Here is a 15,222-nt window from a genome sequence, read left to right as displayed (position 1 = left end):
AGAAGCTTCCACAGAAGTATCCTATACATCCCTGGATGCTACCTGAGAAGCCATGGAGTCGTCTTCACTTAGATCATGCAGTGAACTTCATGGGCAGCCAATGGCTAGTGATGATAGATGCCTACTCAAAGTATCCATGCATACACAGGACGTCATCTACTTCTACCAGAGCTACCACAGACATCTTAGAGGAGATATTCGCACACTTTGGATACCCTCACACCATAGTCACTGACAATGCTACCAGCTTCACCTCAGGAGAGTTTCAGCAGTGGTGTCAAGAGAGAAGCATTGTTCACCTCACTGGAGCACCCTACCATCCAGCTACAAATGGCGCAGCTGAAAGACTAGTACAATCCTTCAAACAAGCCATGAAGAAATCGTCACTCTCACCTAAATTTGCACTACAACAGTTCCTGATGCACTATAGAAGGACACCACTTCCTACAGGACACTCTCCCAGTCAGCTGCTGAATGGAAGACAGATGAGATGCAAGATTGACACCCTATTGCCATCACCCGCACACATAGCACAGTTTCATCAATCCAGAGAAGTCAACCGATCGGCAGAAAAGACAGTTAGCAAGATACACAGCTACAATCTTGGAGCACCATGCTATGCCTTGTATCATGGACCTAGACGCAACAGACAACCTAGATGGGTTCCAGCCATTGTTACTAAGATATATGGAACTCGTAGTCTCAATGTCAAAGTGGTACCAAAGGGACCTACTTGGAGAAGACATGTTGAACAACTCAGACCAAGATACTCAACAGAAGAAGATCAAGACCCTGGAGATAAACCTGATATAACAGAGGAGACAAAACTGCAACTACCAGCCCCTACAACTGTAACAGAGCAACCTCCGTCTAGAAGAAGACCACGCAACCCTCGTCTACCTGATGGAGATGAGTATAGCAGAGACAAACCCCGAAGGTCTAAGAGAACCAGAAAGAACCTTTAGCTTAGTGAGGAGGTGTCATGCAAGTGCCAAGTATTACTGGTACTTTGCCAACAAACATTATGCTTTTTAGCTAAAGCTTTATACAAGCTAATATTATATAGTACTGTCTCATTATAGCTATTAATAATGCTTGTAGCTTTTTACAAAGCTTTTCTATGACCAAACATATAAATACTTGGGTTTTCTGTTATCAAATCAGTTGTCTCTGGAGTGTGCAATAAACCATTTCTCTAATTTAATACTCTATTTAATGGCTTCTGTGCAGAAACATAACAATAATATACAGTGTCTCATACTTGAACAGATATTGAATAATATACAGTGTCTCATACTTAAACAGATACTGAATAATATACAGTGTCTCATACTTAAACAGATACTTAATAATATACAGTGTCTTATACTTGAACAGATACTGAATAATATACAGTGTCTCATACTTAAACAGATATTGAATAATATACAGTGTCTCATACTTAAACAGATATTGAATAATATACAGTGTCTCATACTTAAACAGATACTTAATAATATACAGTGTCTCATACTTAAACAGATACTGAATAATATTCAGTGTCTCATACTTAAACAGATACTGAATAATATTCAGTGTCTCATACTTGAACAGATACTGAATAATATACAGTGTCTCATACTTAAACAGATACTGAATAATATACAGTGTCTCATACTTGTACAGATATTGAATAATATTCAGTGTCTCATACTTGAACAGATACTGAATAATATACAGTGTCTCATACTTAAACAGATATTGAATAATATACAGTGTCTCATACTTAAACAGATACTTAATAATATACAGTGTCTCATACTTAAACAGATATTGAATAATATACAGTGTCTCATACTTAAACAGATACTTAATAATATACAGTGTCTTATACTTGAACAGATACTGAATAATATACAGTGTCTCATACTTAAACAGATACTTAATAATATACAGTGTCTCATACTTAAACAGATACTTAATAATATACAGTGTCTCATACTTAAACAGATATTGAATAATATACAGTGTCTCATACTTAAACAGATACTGAATAAAATACAGTGTCTCATACTTAAACAGATACTGAATAATATACAGTGTCTCATACTTAAACAGATACTGAATAATATACAGTGTCTCATACTTAAACAGATACTTAATAATATACAGTGTCTCATACTTAAACAGATACTTAATAATATACAGTGTCTCATACTTAAACAGATATTGAATAATATACAGTGTCTCATACTTAAACAGATACTGAATAAAATACAGTGTCTCATACTTAAACAGATACTGAATAATATACAGTGTCTCATACTTAAACAGATACTGAATAATATACAGTGTCTCATACTTAAACAGATATTGAATAATATACAGTGTCTCATACTTAAACAGATATTGAATAATATACAGTGTCTCATACTTAAACAGATATTGAATAATATACAGTGTTTCATACTTAAACAGATACTGAATAATATACAGTGTCTCATACTTAAACAGATATTGAATAATATACAGTGTCTCATACTTAAACAGATACTTAATAATATACAGTGTCTCATACTTAAACAGATATTGAATAATATACAGTGTCTCACACTTGAACAGATACTGAATAATATACAGTGTCTCATACTTAAACAGATATTGAATAATATACAGTGTCTCATACTTAAACAGATATTGAATAATATACAGTGTCTCACACTTGAACAGATACTGAATAATATACAGTGTCTCATACTTAAACAGATATTGAATAATATACAGTGTCTCACACTTGAACAGATACTGAATAATATACAGTGTCTCATACTTAAACAGATATTGAATAATATACAGTGTCTCATACTTGAACAGATATTGAATAATATACAGTGTCTCATACTTAAACAGATACTTAATAATATACAGTGTCTTATACTTGAACAGATACTGAATAATATACAGTGTCTCATACTTAAACATATATTGAATAATATACAGTGTCTCATACTTAAACAGATACTGAATAATATACAGTGTCTTATACTTGAACAGATACTGAATAATATACAGTGTCTCATACTTAAACAGATATTGAATAATATACAGTGTCTCATACTTGAACAGATACTGAATAATATACAGTGTCTCATACTTAAACAGATATTGAATAATATACAGTGTCTCATACTTAAACAGATACTTAATAATATACAGTGTCTTATACTTGAACAGATACTGAATAATATACAGTGTCTCATACTTAAACAGATATTGAATAATATACAGTGTCTCATACTTAAACAGATACTGAATAATATACAGTGTCTCATACTTAAACAGATACTGAATAATATACAGTGTCTCATACTTAAACAGATATTGAATAATATACAGTGTCTCATACTTAAACAGATACTTAATAATATACAGTGTCTTATACTTGAACAGATACTGAATAATATACAGTGTCTCATACTTAAACAGATATTGAATAATATACAGTGTCTTATACTTGAACAGATACTGAATAATATACAGTGTCTCATACTTAAACAGATATTGAATAATATACAGTGTCTCATACTTAAACAGATACTGAATAATATACAGTGTCTCATACTTAAACAGATACTGAATAATATACAGTGTCTCATACTTAAACAGATACTGAATAATATACAGTGTCTCACACTTGAACAGATACTGAATAATATACAGTGTCTCATACTTAAACAGATACTGAATAATATACAGCGTCTCATACTTAAACAGATACTGAATAATATACAGTGTCTCATACTTAAACAGATACTGAATAATATACAGTGTCTCATACTTAAACAGATATTGAATAATATACAGTGTCTCATACTTAAACAGATACTTAATAATATACAGTGTCTTATACTTGAACAGATACTGAATAATATACAGTGTCTCATACTTAAACAGATACTGAATAATATACAGTGTCTCATACTTAAACAGATACTGAATAATATACAGTGTCTCATACTTAAACAGATATTGAATAATATACAGTGTCTCATACTTAAACAGATACTTAATAATATACAGTGTCTTATACTTGAACAGATACTGAATAATATACAGTGTCTCATACTTAAACAGATATTGAATAATATACAGTGTCTCATACTTAAACAGATACTGAATAATATACAGTGTCTCATACTTAAACAGATATTGAATAATATACAGTGTCTCATACTTAAACAGATATTGAATAATATACAGTGTCTCATACTTGAACAGATATTGAATAATATACAGTGTCTCATACTTAAACAGATATTGAATAATATACAGTGTCTCATACTTAAACAGATACTTAATAATATACAGTGTCTTATACTTGAACAGATACTGAATAATATACAGTGTCTCATACTTAAACAGATATTGAATAATATACAGTGTCTCATACTTAAACAGATATTGAATAATATACAGTGTCTCATACTTAAACAGATACTTAATAATATACAGTGTCTCATACTTAAACAGATACTGAATAATATTCAGTGTCTCATACTTAAACAGATACTGAATAATATTCAGTGTCTCATACTTAAACAGATACTTAATAATATACAGTGTCTCATACTTAAACAGATATTGAATAATATACAGTGTCTCATACTTAAACAGATACTTAATAATATACAGTGTCTTATACTTGAACAGATACTGAATAATATACAGTGTCTCATACTTAAACAGATATTGAATAATATACAGTGTCTCATACTTAAACAGATATTGAATAATATACAGTGTCTCATACTTAAACAGATACTTAATAATATACAGTGTCTCATACTTAAACAGATACTGAATAATATTCAGTGTCTCATACTTAAACAGATACTGAATAATATTCAGTGTCTCATACTTAAACAGATACTTAATAATATACAGTGTCTCATACTTGAACAGATACTGAATAATATACAGTGTCTCATACTTAAACAGATACTGAATAATATACAGTGTCTCATACTTGTACAGATATTGAATAATATTCAGTGTCTCATACTTGAACAGATACTGAATAATATACAGTGTCTCATACTTAAACAGATACTGAATAATATACAGTGTCTCATACTTGTACAGATATTGAATAATATTCAGTGTCTCATACTTGAACAGATACTGAATAATATACAGTGTCTCATACTTAAACAGATACTGAATAATATACAGTGTCTCATACTTAAACAGATACTTAATAATATACAGTGTCTCATATATACGGTGTCTGTCTGTTTGTCTGTATGGCTGCCCGTTTTTCTGAAGCCATGGTTAGAAGTTAGGATGAAAGATTGTTTTCAACTAGACTTCAATTCAGGACATTCAGCTTAACAGACTGACACTCTAGCACATGCACCAATCGACCGCACTAGGTATTGCTGAATAATTGTGCAGCTACTTATTCTCTGCACTTTATCGGCACTCCTGATGATCTCTCATGGCACACTAGACTGCCAAGGTAGTAGTATATATAACAAAGATACGGCTTTATGACGTTTACTCTTCAAAGCGCGGCAAGAGAGAAAACGATATTTCAAAGTTAGCTATAGGACTCCCGTTATTCCAACCGAATTTGAGAATGTGTACCGACTTTACACTATACTATGAAATTTCTAACGTAATACGAAGCAAAAATTTTACACAAATTCCTTTCATTCAGTAGAATTTATGTACATGTAAGAGGAGATTTACATTATAGGAGCACATACTATAGTAAATTTACCTATCTCCATTAAATACACTGGGCATGTGCCGAATAGGAAACCAGATAGCAATGGCAGCCATTAACACCCAGAGGATAGCTATCTCATCTAGGAGCTGACCAAGAAGACTGAGCGTACAGTGGAAGTAGGCGGAGCCAACACCGACAATAAACAGCAAGAGGAAGACTATATTAGCTCCTTTGCTCACCTGCAATAATCAACAATGATTTTCACAAAAAGAACATAAAAAATTCCTAAATATTTTCTCCATTGAACAGCCTATTGGGAGACATCCATTTGTTATTGTCACTTATAATTATCTATAGAGCATGGAAAATAATGAATAACAGACAAAAAAGAAAATGTGTGTATCATAAAACTTAGAAGACGTGAGTACACTTGCACACGCGTGAGTACACTTGCATACATGTGAGTACACTTGCATACATGTGAGTACACTTCGATACATGTGAGTACACTTGGATACATGTGAGTACACTTGCATACATGTGAGTACACTTGCATACATGTGAGTACACTTGCATACATGTGAGTACACTTGCACACATGTGAGTACACTTGCATACATGTGAGTACACTTGGATACATGTGAGTACACTTGCATACATGTGAGTACACTTGCATACATGTGAGTACACTTGCACACATGTGAGTACACTTGCATGCATGTGAGTGCATTTGAACTGAACTGGAGAAATGGTGCCCTGAACATGTGTGATTAGCTTTCTAAAAATATAATTTTCTAATGAAACTAATTGGATACTTGAAGGTGAGCCAACAGCACAAACTGTTATTGTATTAGCTGTAACAGATAAGATTACAAATTGTTACTGTATTAGCTGTAACAGATAAGATTACAAATTGTTACTGTATTAGCTGTAACAGATAAGATTACAAATTGTTACTGTATTAGCTGTAACAGATAACATTACAGATTGGTGTTGTATTAGTTGTAACAGATAACATTACAGATTGGTGTTGTATTAGTTGTAACAGATAACATTACAGATATTAGCTGTAACAGATAACATTACAGATATTAGCTGTAACAGATAACATTACAGATTGTTATTGTATTAGCTGTAACAGATAACATTACAGATATTAGATGTAACAGATAACATTACAGATTGGTGTTTGAATAATATTTTGGTGTAATTTTTACCATATATCATGTTTTATCAGCATTTTCAATTCATGAAATTAGACAGAGAGATTAGAGACCTTTGCAAAATATCGAGCAGAAGCAGATGCAGGGCTATAATTATATTTAAAGATCAACTTGCACAAGTATTTTAGTAGATTTTATCAGAAGGTATTTTTCTATCATTCGCGATTGTTTTTAATGTTTGAGGTGATCTGACAGCCAGGATGTTTCAAGATTAAAATCGATAAAACTTGATCGTGGTTAAAACACTCAGATCAAGCGAAAGGGCAATTATGACATGCATAGTCGTAAATAGACTGACAGAATAGAGATGAGTAAAGCTGCAGCTTGAACACAATAGCGAATATCAACTATAGCAATGATAGCAACTAGTGTTATCATTTTGCACGTATTTTTCTTGAGAGTATTTTACCTGTAATAATAGATGTAATTAATTGTAATAAATAGATGTAATTAATTGTAATAATAGATGTAATTAATTGTAATAAATAGATGTAATTAATTGTAATAATAGATGTAATTAATTGTAATAATAGATGTAATTAATTGTAATAAATAGATGTAATTAATTGTAATAATAGATGTAATTAATTGTAATAATAGATGTAATTAATTGTAATAAATAGATGTAATTAATTGTAATAAATAGATGTAATTAATTGTAATAAATAGATGTAATTAATTGTAATAATAGATGTAATTAATTGTAATAAATAGATGTAATTAATTGTAATAAATAGATGTAATTAATTGTAATAATAGATGTAATTAATTGTAATAAATAGATGTAATTTATTGTAATAATAGATGTAATTAATTGTAATAAATAGATGTAATTTAAAAATGTGGTCAGCTAACATTTAATAGAGTGTTTGGTAAGTTAACATTTAGTAGAGTGTTTGGTTAGTTAACCTTTAATAGAGTGTTTGGTTAGTTAATCTTCAATGGAGTGTTTGGTTAGTTAATCTTTAATGGAGTGTATGGTTAGTTAACATTTAATGGAGTGTTTGGTTAGTTAATCTTTAATACAGTGTTTGGTTAGTTAACCTTTAATAGAGTGCTTGGTTAGTTAACCTTTAGTAGAGTGTTTGGTTAGTTAATTTTCAATGGAGTGTTTGGTTAGTTAATCTTTAATGGAGTGTTTGGTTAGTTAACATTTAATAGTGTTTGGTTAGTTAACCTTTAATAGAGTGTTTGGTTAGTTAACCTTTAGTAGAGTGTTTGGTTAGTTAACCTGTAATAGAGTGTTTGGTTAGTTAACCTTTAGTAGAGTGTTTGGTTAGTTAATCTTCAATGGAGTGTTTGGTTAGTTAACCTTTAATAGAGTGTTTGGTTAGTTAATCTTCAATGGAGTGTTTGGTTAGTTAATCTTTAATGGAGGGTTTGGTTAGTTAACATTTAATAGAGTGTTTGGTTAGTTAACCTTTAATAGAGTGTTTGGTTAGTTAACCTTTAATAGAGTGCTTGGTTAGTTAACCTTTAATGGAGTGTTTGGTTAGTTAACATTCAATGGAGTGTTTGGTTAGTTAATCTTTAATACAGTGTTTGGTCAGTTAACATTTAATAGAGTGTTTGGTTAGTTAACACTTAACAAAAGGTTTGGTTAGTTAATATTTAATAGAGTGTTTGGTTAGTTGGACTTTTAAGACCTATGATTAGTAATAAGATGCTAGAAAGCGCATCACAGGGTTGAACGTGAACATACAGGTCAAGCAAGGGGTTTCATCAATGATATAAACCCCCACAAGGATAGGCAATGGCTATCATATGGGCGGGGTTTAATGATCGAGCTCTGTTGAGATGAACCCGAACATAGCACCAGAACAAAGAAATATGATGAATAAAGTCCCTTGTAAATTTACAACTATAATGAACAATAGTAGATATTTTATTGATCTGTTGGTTTCATTTTGTTGTCAAATAAATATAGTTGCCCAATATTGTCACCGTTATGATCAGTCAGTTGCCATTCACAAGCATTCGTGATATTAATAGTCGTCATTGTGAAATGGCCCAAATTAGGTTTTCTATTTAGATTTTGAGTATGAAAACTACACTCCACAGCCTTGACTGCTGTCCCATCTTGTTGGCCAAGTCAAATATTGTGACGACGACGAAAGACTTTGTCATTTTATATTAGGGGTGGCAAAATATTAATTAAAATTTAGGGAAAAAAGGACATTGTTCAGGTGATTTCGGGTAAATCACTCGACCCTTAACAATCTCAAAATTGATAAAAAATAGGTAATTTGAAATGTTTTATTTTTCATGGATCCATTTTTTGGTTAAAGGTTGACTTGCAATAAAATTCACATTACAGTTATTTGGTATCAAAAGATTCACCATGTCTTACTCTTTTGTGTTGTAGGTGCCAAATATGTGGAAATGTGATTAAAAGCTCTTAAAATCTCAAAAACGAAAAGCCACCGTAGATTGGAATCTCTTTATTTCGATGACATAGTCATGAAATTTGGTTATTGTCTTGTCACGTGATGTTCTCATGTGAATTGAAAGGCCAATAAAAAGCTCAATATAAAACTTATCGTAGTACTAGTTTATGACAAACACTTCGGGTTTTACCGAAGACCCCGTATCAAATATAGATGCTCGCTACTTTACAGTTTTGTTTCGGTTTGGTCTAATCGGCAAGTCGTAATCTGATCATGTGACCCAATACTTCTCAAATAATTTCTACAGCACTTTTCGATTATCACAAGTGACCAACAGGCTCGTCATGATTATTGGACAATGATATGTACTCCTTCAAGCTAAGGCTAAAAAATTTAACGAATTTTTACGGTAAGTTATAGGATATCACTGATAAAAGTGACAGCATTATATTGACGATAAAACAGACGCGTAAGAACAATAGACATGGTTTTATTGAATGCGTGAAGTATATTTGTGAAAATATTTCGACGAATACGGTTGCATGAAAGTGTAAACAGAAACCATCTCTCACAACTACGTCACAATTGAGCCGTTTTGGAAAGAGAATCCAAACTACGGCGGTCTCGTGTGGCTGCGATATTCTGCTCGTTTTTGAGCTTTTAAGAGCTTGTAATCACTTTTCCACATATTTTGCACCTACAACGCAACAGAGTAAGACATGGTGAATCTTTTCATATCAAGTAACTGTAATGTGAATTTTGTTGCAAGTCAACCTTTAAGTATTATCCCTACACTGTAGAAATTCAAGGTTTGCTATTGTGAACTGCAGGGGTCTACTGACTGAATAAGCTAATGAGACGATAACAGCGAGTCGTGTTTTCCAAAACCTAACAAGGCAACGCGATCGCCCCGCGAGAACTGTGTTAGCCTTGAAACCCAGGCTAGCACAATCCCAACAGAGCTCGATCATTAAACCCGCTCCTATGATAGCCGTCGCCTATCCCTGTGGGAGATTTATATCATTGGTTTCATACAACTCAAAAGATATTGCGCTCAATGCTTTGTTTTTCGCAATAACAAGATTTATGGAAGCGATGATAATCTTCAGCAGTACACCGCGTGCTTAGCTCAGTTGATATAAGTTTTAGCCCAATGTATCAGTACTACGTGGAAGTGCTAGGATTCATTAAATTTAATAGGCACGATCTAGACAAGTAATAATTGTTTGTTTTATTTTACCAGATGTGTTTCCACCTGTGATATGTACCTGCAAGTGCTTAACACTTAGAGACCCAGCTGTGAGAAGATCAAAACTCATGGCCTCTCTGTTCCATTTTTTTCATTTGTCCGCTAAATATCTTTTATCAGCATGCAATGCTTTCAGGAATGATAAGAGTTCATCATTCAGAAACTCTTGAAACTAAACCTTGAAGTTATATATGTATATTATTATGTCCAGGTGCTTTTATTTTTATTTAAAGGTTATATTGCTAAAGATGTTGAAAATGCGCTTGGTATTTAACTTGCTCTGGCGCAAGCAGGAAGTTTTCAGACACATGTGCTGTGAGTCGATTTTCCTCCATAACAAACGCTTTAAGAAAACAACATTGCGGCTGTTTAAAAGGTTCTCAGAGCTAAGTTAGAAAGCGCTGCGATGTATGGGATTGAAATTGTTAATATAAGATTGTACAGTTTCACTCAAAGACCTTCACTGCTGTTGATTTATCAAAGTAGTGAAACTATTTACAGCTGATAAAAGTTTCACTCAAAGACCTTCACTACTGTTGATTTATCAAAGTAGTGAAACTATTAACAACTGATAAAAGTTTCACTCAAAGACCTTCACTACTGTTGATTTATCAAAGTAGTGAAACTATTAACAACTGATAAAAGTTTCACTCAAAGACCTTCACTACTGTTGATTTATCAAAGCAGTGAAACTATTTACAACTGATAAAAGTTTCACTCAAAGACCTTCACTACTGTTGATTTATCAAAGCAGTGAAACTATTTACAACTGATAAAAGTTTCACTCAAAGACCTTCACTACTGTTGATTTATCAAAGTAGTGAAACTATTAACAACTGATAAAAGTTTCACTCAAAGACCTTCACTACTGTTGATTTATCAAAGCAGTGAAACTATTTACAACTGATAAAGGTCTGCAAGTTCGGTAAGTCAACCAATATTTATCCAGTTCGTCAGCATAAATTCTCATCTCAGAAGAATAGCCTGTTCATTTGGAGAAATGAAAACATCGATCTAATTAGCCAAAATTGACCAATCATAATAGACATTAGTGAAAGAGCAAACTAAATCACAAATAACTCAATAATTTTTGGTCATTGTTAATGTTCCTTGACTCTCCAAAAGTCATAATATCTTATTACGGACTTGCAAGGCTGGCTACTCTAACTTATCTAACTCCAGTCTAAACATAAATCTGGAATGGCCTTCACAGTTTTTCCAATTTATGAGTATACCCAGTGCTTCACTGGTTGGTCTATGGTATATTGTCAAAAGCCTACCTGCTTGCTGTAGGGCTGGAAGAGATAGATAAGAAGTGGTGGCATAGTGAGGAACAAGATATTGCTTATCTACAAGTAGAAACCATCAGATTCGCTGCATATAATGACCTATCACCTACTGATAATACAGAATGATTGCATACTCCATCAGTTTCACAGATCTCAACAAGCAATAATTCTTCTGATTCCAACAACTAGGGACTTGCAAAAACAAAACCATGATTTGAAATAAGCAGTTAAGGTTACAACAAACCCCTAGTAGCAACTGCAGATAGGAATATATTCATGATATTTCATATTTTCTACAAAATGACAGACACAGAATGAACATATGAAGGGTGCTTACATGTGGTTACAAAGGGACTATGCAAAACTCAAGGAATGATGCAGTCTGAACAGCATGCAGCAGTCACTAGACACCAGTCACTGTATATATCACCCTCACTTACCGTATTGTAGAATTCAGCAACAAAATAAACATGAATGAAGTTCTTTTCACACCAGTCAACCTTAGAGCTTCCCCATTCAAATAGGTCCCACATGTCTTTAACCAGGATGGTCAACTGGCAGAATGCTATATAAAATAACATTTAAAATTTATCAAAAGCATTTAAGATTTTAAAATGTTTAACAATGTTTAGGTTTTTAAAATACTCATATCATTTGTCAACCTCGAGTTGGCAATAAGAACTCGACAAGAGCAGCTATAGCTCACATGTCCTACATTGCTAAGCAACAACATAAGGAGGGCAGATGCATGTGGAAGACATGATTAGCTCAGGCTGACAATGATTGTTGCATACAGTTTAATCTATATATTTTTTGTGTGTGGTGTGAGTGTGTGTGGTGTGTGCGATTCAGTTTGTCTAGTTATAGCTATTAAAATCTTTGAATGATGAATCTGTATTGCAGAAGATTTAATCTTGGAACCCCCCCCCCCCCTTCTCCAGACGGTATGCTAAACCATTGAGCTACGCAATATTATGGATTCATTAGGCGATATGTGTCGCTAATGTGGGTGAAAATACGCATACCTACAGCTCTGCATTACATCATTTTATGCTTGCTCTCATGGCTCTTATTAGTAAGTTTAGCAATAGGGATACTAGCTTACTCAAATTAGCCATTGGCAATGTGCCAGACTAATGGCAAGTGGCAGGCAACAACATTACCTGCCACTGTTTATGAGCTGTTTTTTAATACCCGTGAAACTCCGGCATTCATCTAGTAAAACTATATAGTGCACACACTGTTTAATGTAAATATCCATTTTACACCATAAACATTTTCCAGTGCAGCTCTTATTCTTGTTTGTTGCCGTTTGAGGGAAGGGCAAAGTTATAGCTTTTACTTTATTATAGTTCAGTACTATCCAACAGCTACACCACTTGCACCAAACTACATAACTCATAGCTTATATCCATAATTTACAGTATCCACCAGATGTGTCTTAATTCAATTTCTAGAACATAACATGTGACTTGAATTCAATAGGTCATTAATTAAATGTAGCTAGTTAGGACAAAAATCACATCTGTCAACAGCATAATTTAATTAAGAGGCAGCAGCTCTTCAAAAATCAATTTATGGCTTTTCGACCGGTGGGAGGGAGCCTATTGAGATAATTATGTTATAGTTTCATAAATATCATCTTGAATGATTTATTCTGTTTGTAAGAAAACCCCACCTTTTCAAAACGTGATGAAACTGACCTTGGGTTATGTACTGAAGATGATTCCGGCATAGACTGAATGTGACCATCCAAAGCCTCAAAAAACGAGTGTTACTACTAACTTTGATTATTAGAGATAATGCTACAAAATATAAAAAATCTGAACATTAAAAAATAAATAGTTCTGGCACCAATCGCTAACAGCTAATCAAAACGACGAATACACACCATTGCATGTAAGTTTAAAATTTACGTCTTGATACACAAGTAACTCTAGAATCTGATTCAACTACATACTATCTTTAAGATACTATGGAAGAAACCAATAAAAAATAACGCCCATTAGTCCAGGCTTGACTGATAAAGATGAGATAACAGTGTCTCAAAATTCAAATAAAAGAAATGATTGCAGCAGATGAAATGATTACAACATGGTACATCACGAAGGAGAACGTCACATTTGGGGCTGTTAAACTTGAATAAAAAAAAGAATGGTACATGGGTGTTTCTCAAAATGGTAAAACACAAAGGAGAGAGGACCTGGTGTGGCTGATATAGTGGATAAGAATCATTGTCTGTTTAGCCTAACCAAATGAAGTGCAGGCATGACAAAATATCGAAAGAACATCTACCGTGGAATAGGATACACAATGAGAATCCATTTAGTTTTAAACTCCGAGGTATTCTCCTCATGCTGATTTCAGCGACATGTGACTGACATAAAATTACTTTATCGATAACCTATGGATAAGTTCAATAAAACATCTTTATGAAGCACAAAACACAATTATTAGAAGACAAGCATTTGGTTATCGTAGCCTAAAAACATTAAAATATTTGTGACGATCTCACGCCGCAGCTTCTACGGAGGTATGCCGCGCATGTGCTCATCTATTGTCAAGGCAATCAAGTCAAAAACTGCCATAATTTTCTTATATTGTGAGGCATGCATAATAGAAATCAGAATGCTTCACATGTACCCTCACCTGGGTAGAGTATTTGAAAGAACCAATATAAAAACACAGTAGTAACACGTAGCTGCGAAGCTAGCGTAAACTTGTATAGACTAAAATAGTGACCATCACCATGTTAGCTGTAAACTTGGAAATTCCAGTTTGTGCCCTAAAGTATGAACTAGGAAAAAACTTGCTTTGCCTCTATCAACAACAGCAACAAACAAAACCAAGCAGAGCAAAAGATCATTCGAATCCAAATACAGAAACCATCTTTGTTGTTGGTGAAAGAAAACAGGGAGCTGTGATAAACTCAGACTGTTTAATTATAGCACAACAACCGCCTACGCTTGTATTTGCTAGAGTAAATTTTAAGCCACACATCCTAAGTTGAGTACCACCTGGCACTATAGGGGGTGCTAATCCTTAGGGTTGAATAACACCTGATCTTCACTTGTCATGGTAGAAGCATGTCATTGAGTAAAGTTGACCATCAGTGGAAACACCCATTTTACTGCTGATATACAGTCACAGTACATGTACTCATCTTACCATTGCTGGCATGAACTTGGCAAAGCAAAGAGGTGTTGTCATTCCAACATTTCTTCCACATTGCAGCCAATGAAATGTTATTTTGTTTATCCTATCAACTCCTGGCACCTAGAGAATCTTGGTGAAACTACTACAACTTATCAAATGACGGGGTTGCTTGGAAAGCTAATCCATCAGCCATGACAAGCTCTAATAT

General features: G+C 33.3%; 1 protein-coding gene across 2 annotated transcripts in view; it reads right to left on the bottom strand.

The window, feature by feature from the left end:
- The window catches only part of LOC137397344 (alkaline ceramidase 2-like), a 40,290-nt gene that overhangs the window by 16,835 nt on the left and 8,233 nt on the right, over nucleotides 1–15,222 (bottom strand). The window contains exons 1-4 of one of the 2 annotated variants that reach the window (XM_068083655.1): nucleotides 13,562–13,663; nucleotides 12,299–12,423; nucleotides 11,850–11,918; nucleotides 5,762–5,949 (exon numbers count right to left, since the gene is read on the bottom strand). In XM_068083655.1, coding sequence (XP_067939756.1) covers nucleotides 5,762–5,949; nucleotides 11,850–11,918; nucleotides 12,299–12,423; nucleotides 13,562–13,610 — 431 coding nt within the window. In that variant the 5' untranslated portion in view covers nucleotides 13,611–13,663. Of the gene's footprint in view, nucleotides 1–5,761; nucleotides 5,950–11,849; nucleotides 11,919–12,298; nucleotides 12,424–13,561; nucleotides 13,664–15,222 lie in introns of those variants that run through there. The other variant, XM_068083697.1, reaches the window with a different exon arrangement.

Source organism: Watersipora subatra, chromosome 1 (genome assembly GCF_963576615.1).
Source record: "Watersipora subatra chromosome 1, tzWatSuba1.1, whole genome shotgun sequence".
Lineage (NCBI taxonomy): Eukaryota > Metazoa > Bryozoa > Gymnolaemata > Cheilostomatida > Watersiporidae > Watersipora > Watersipora subatra.
Note: the sequence above shows the minus strand (reverse complement) of the source record. Positions and strands in the feature narration are given on the sequence as shown.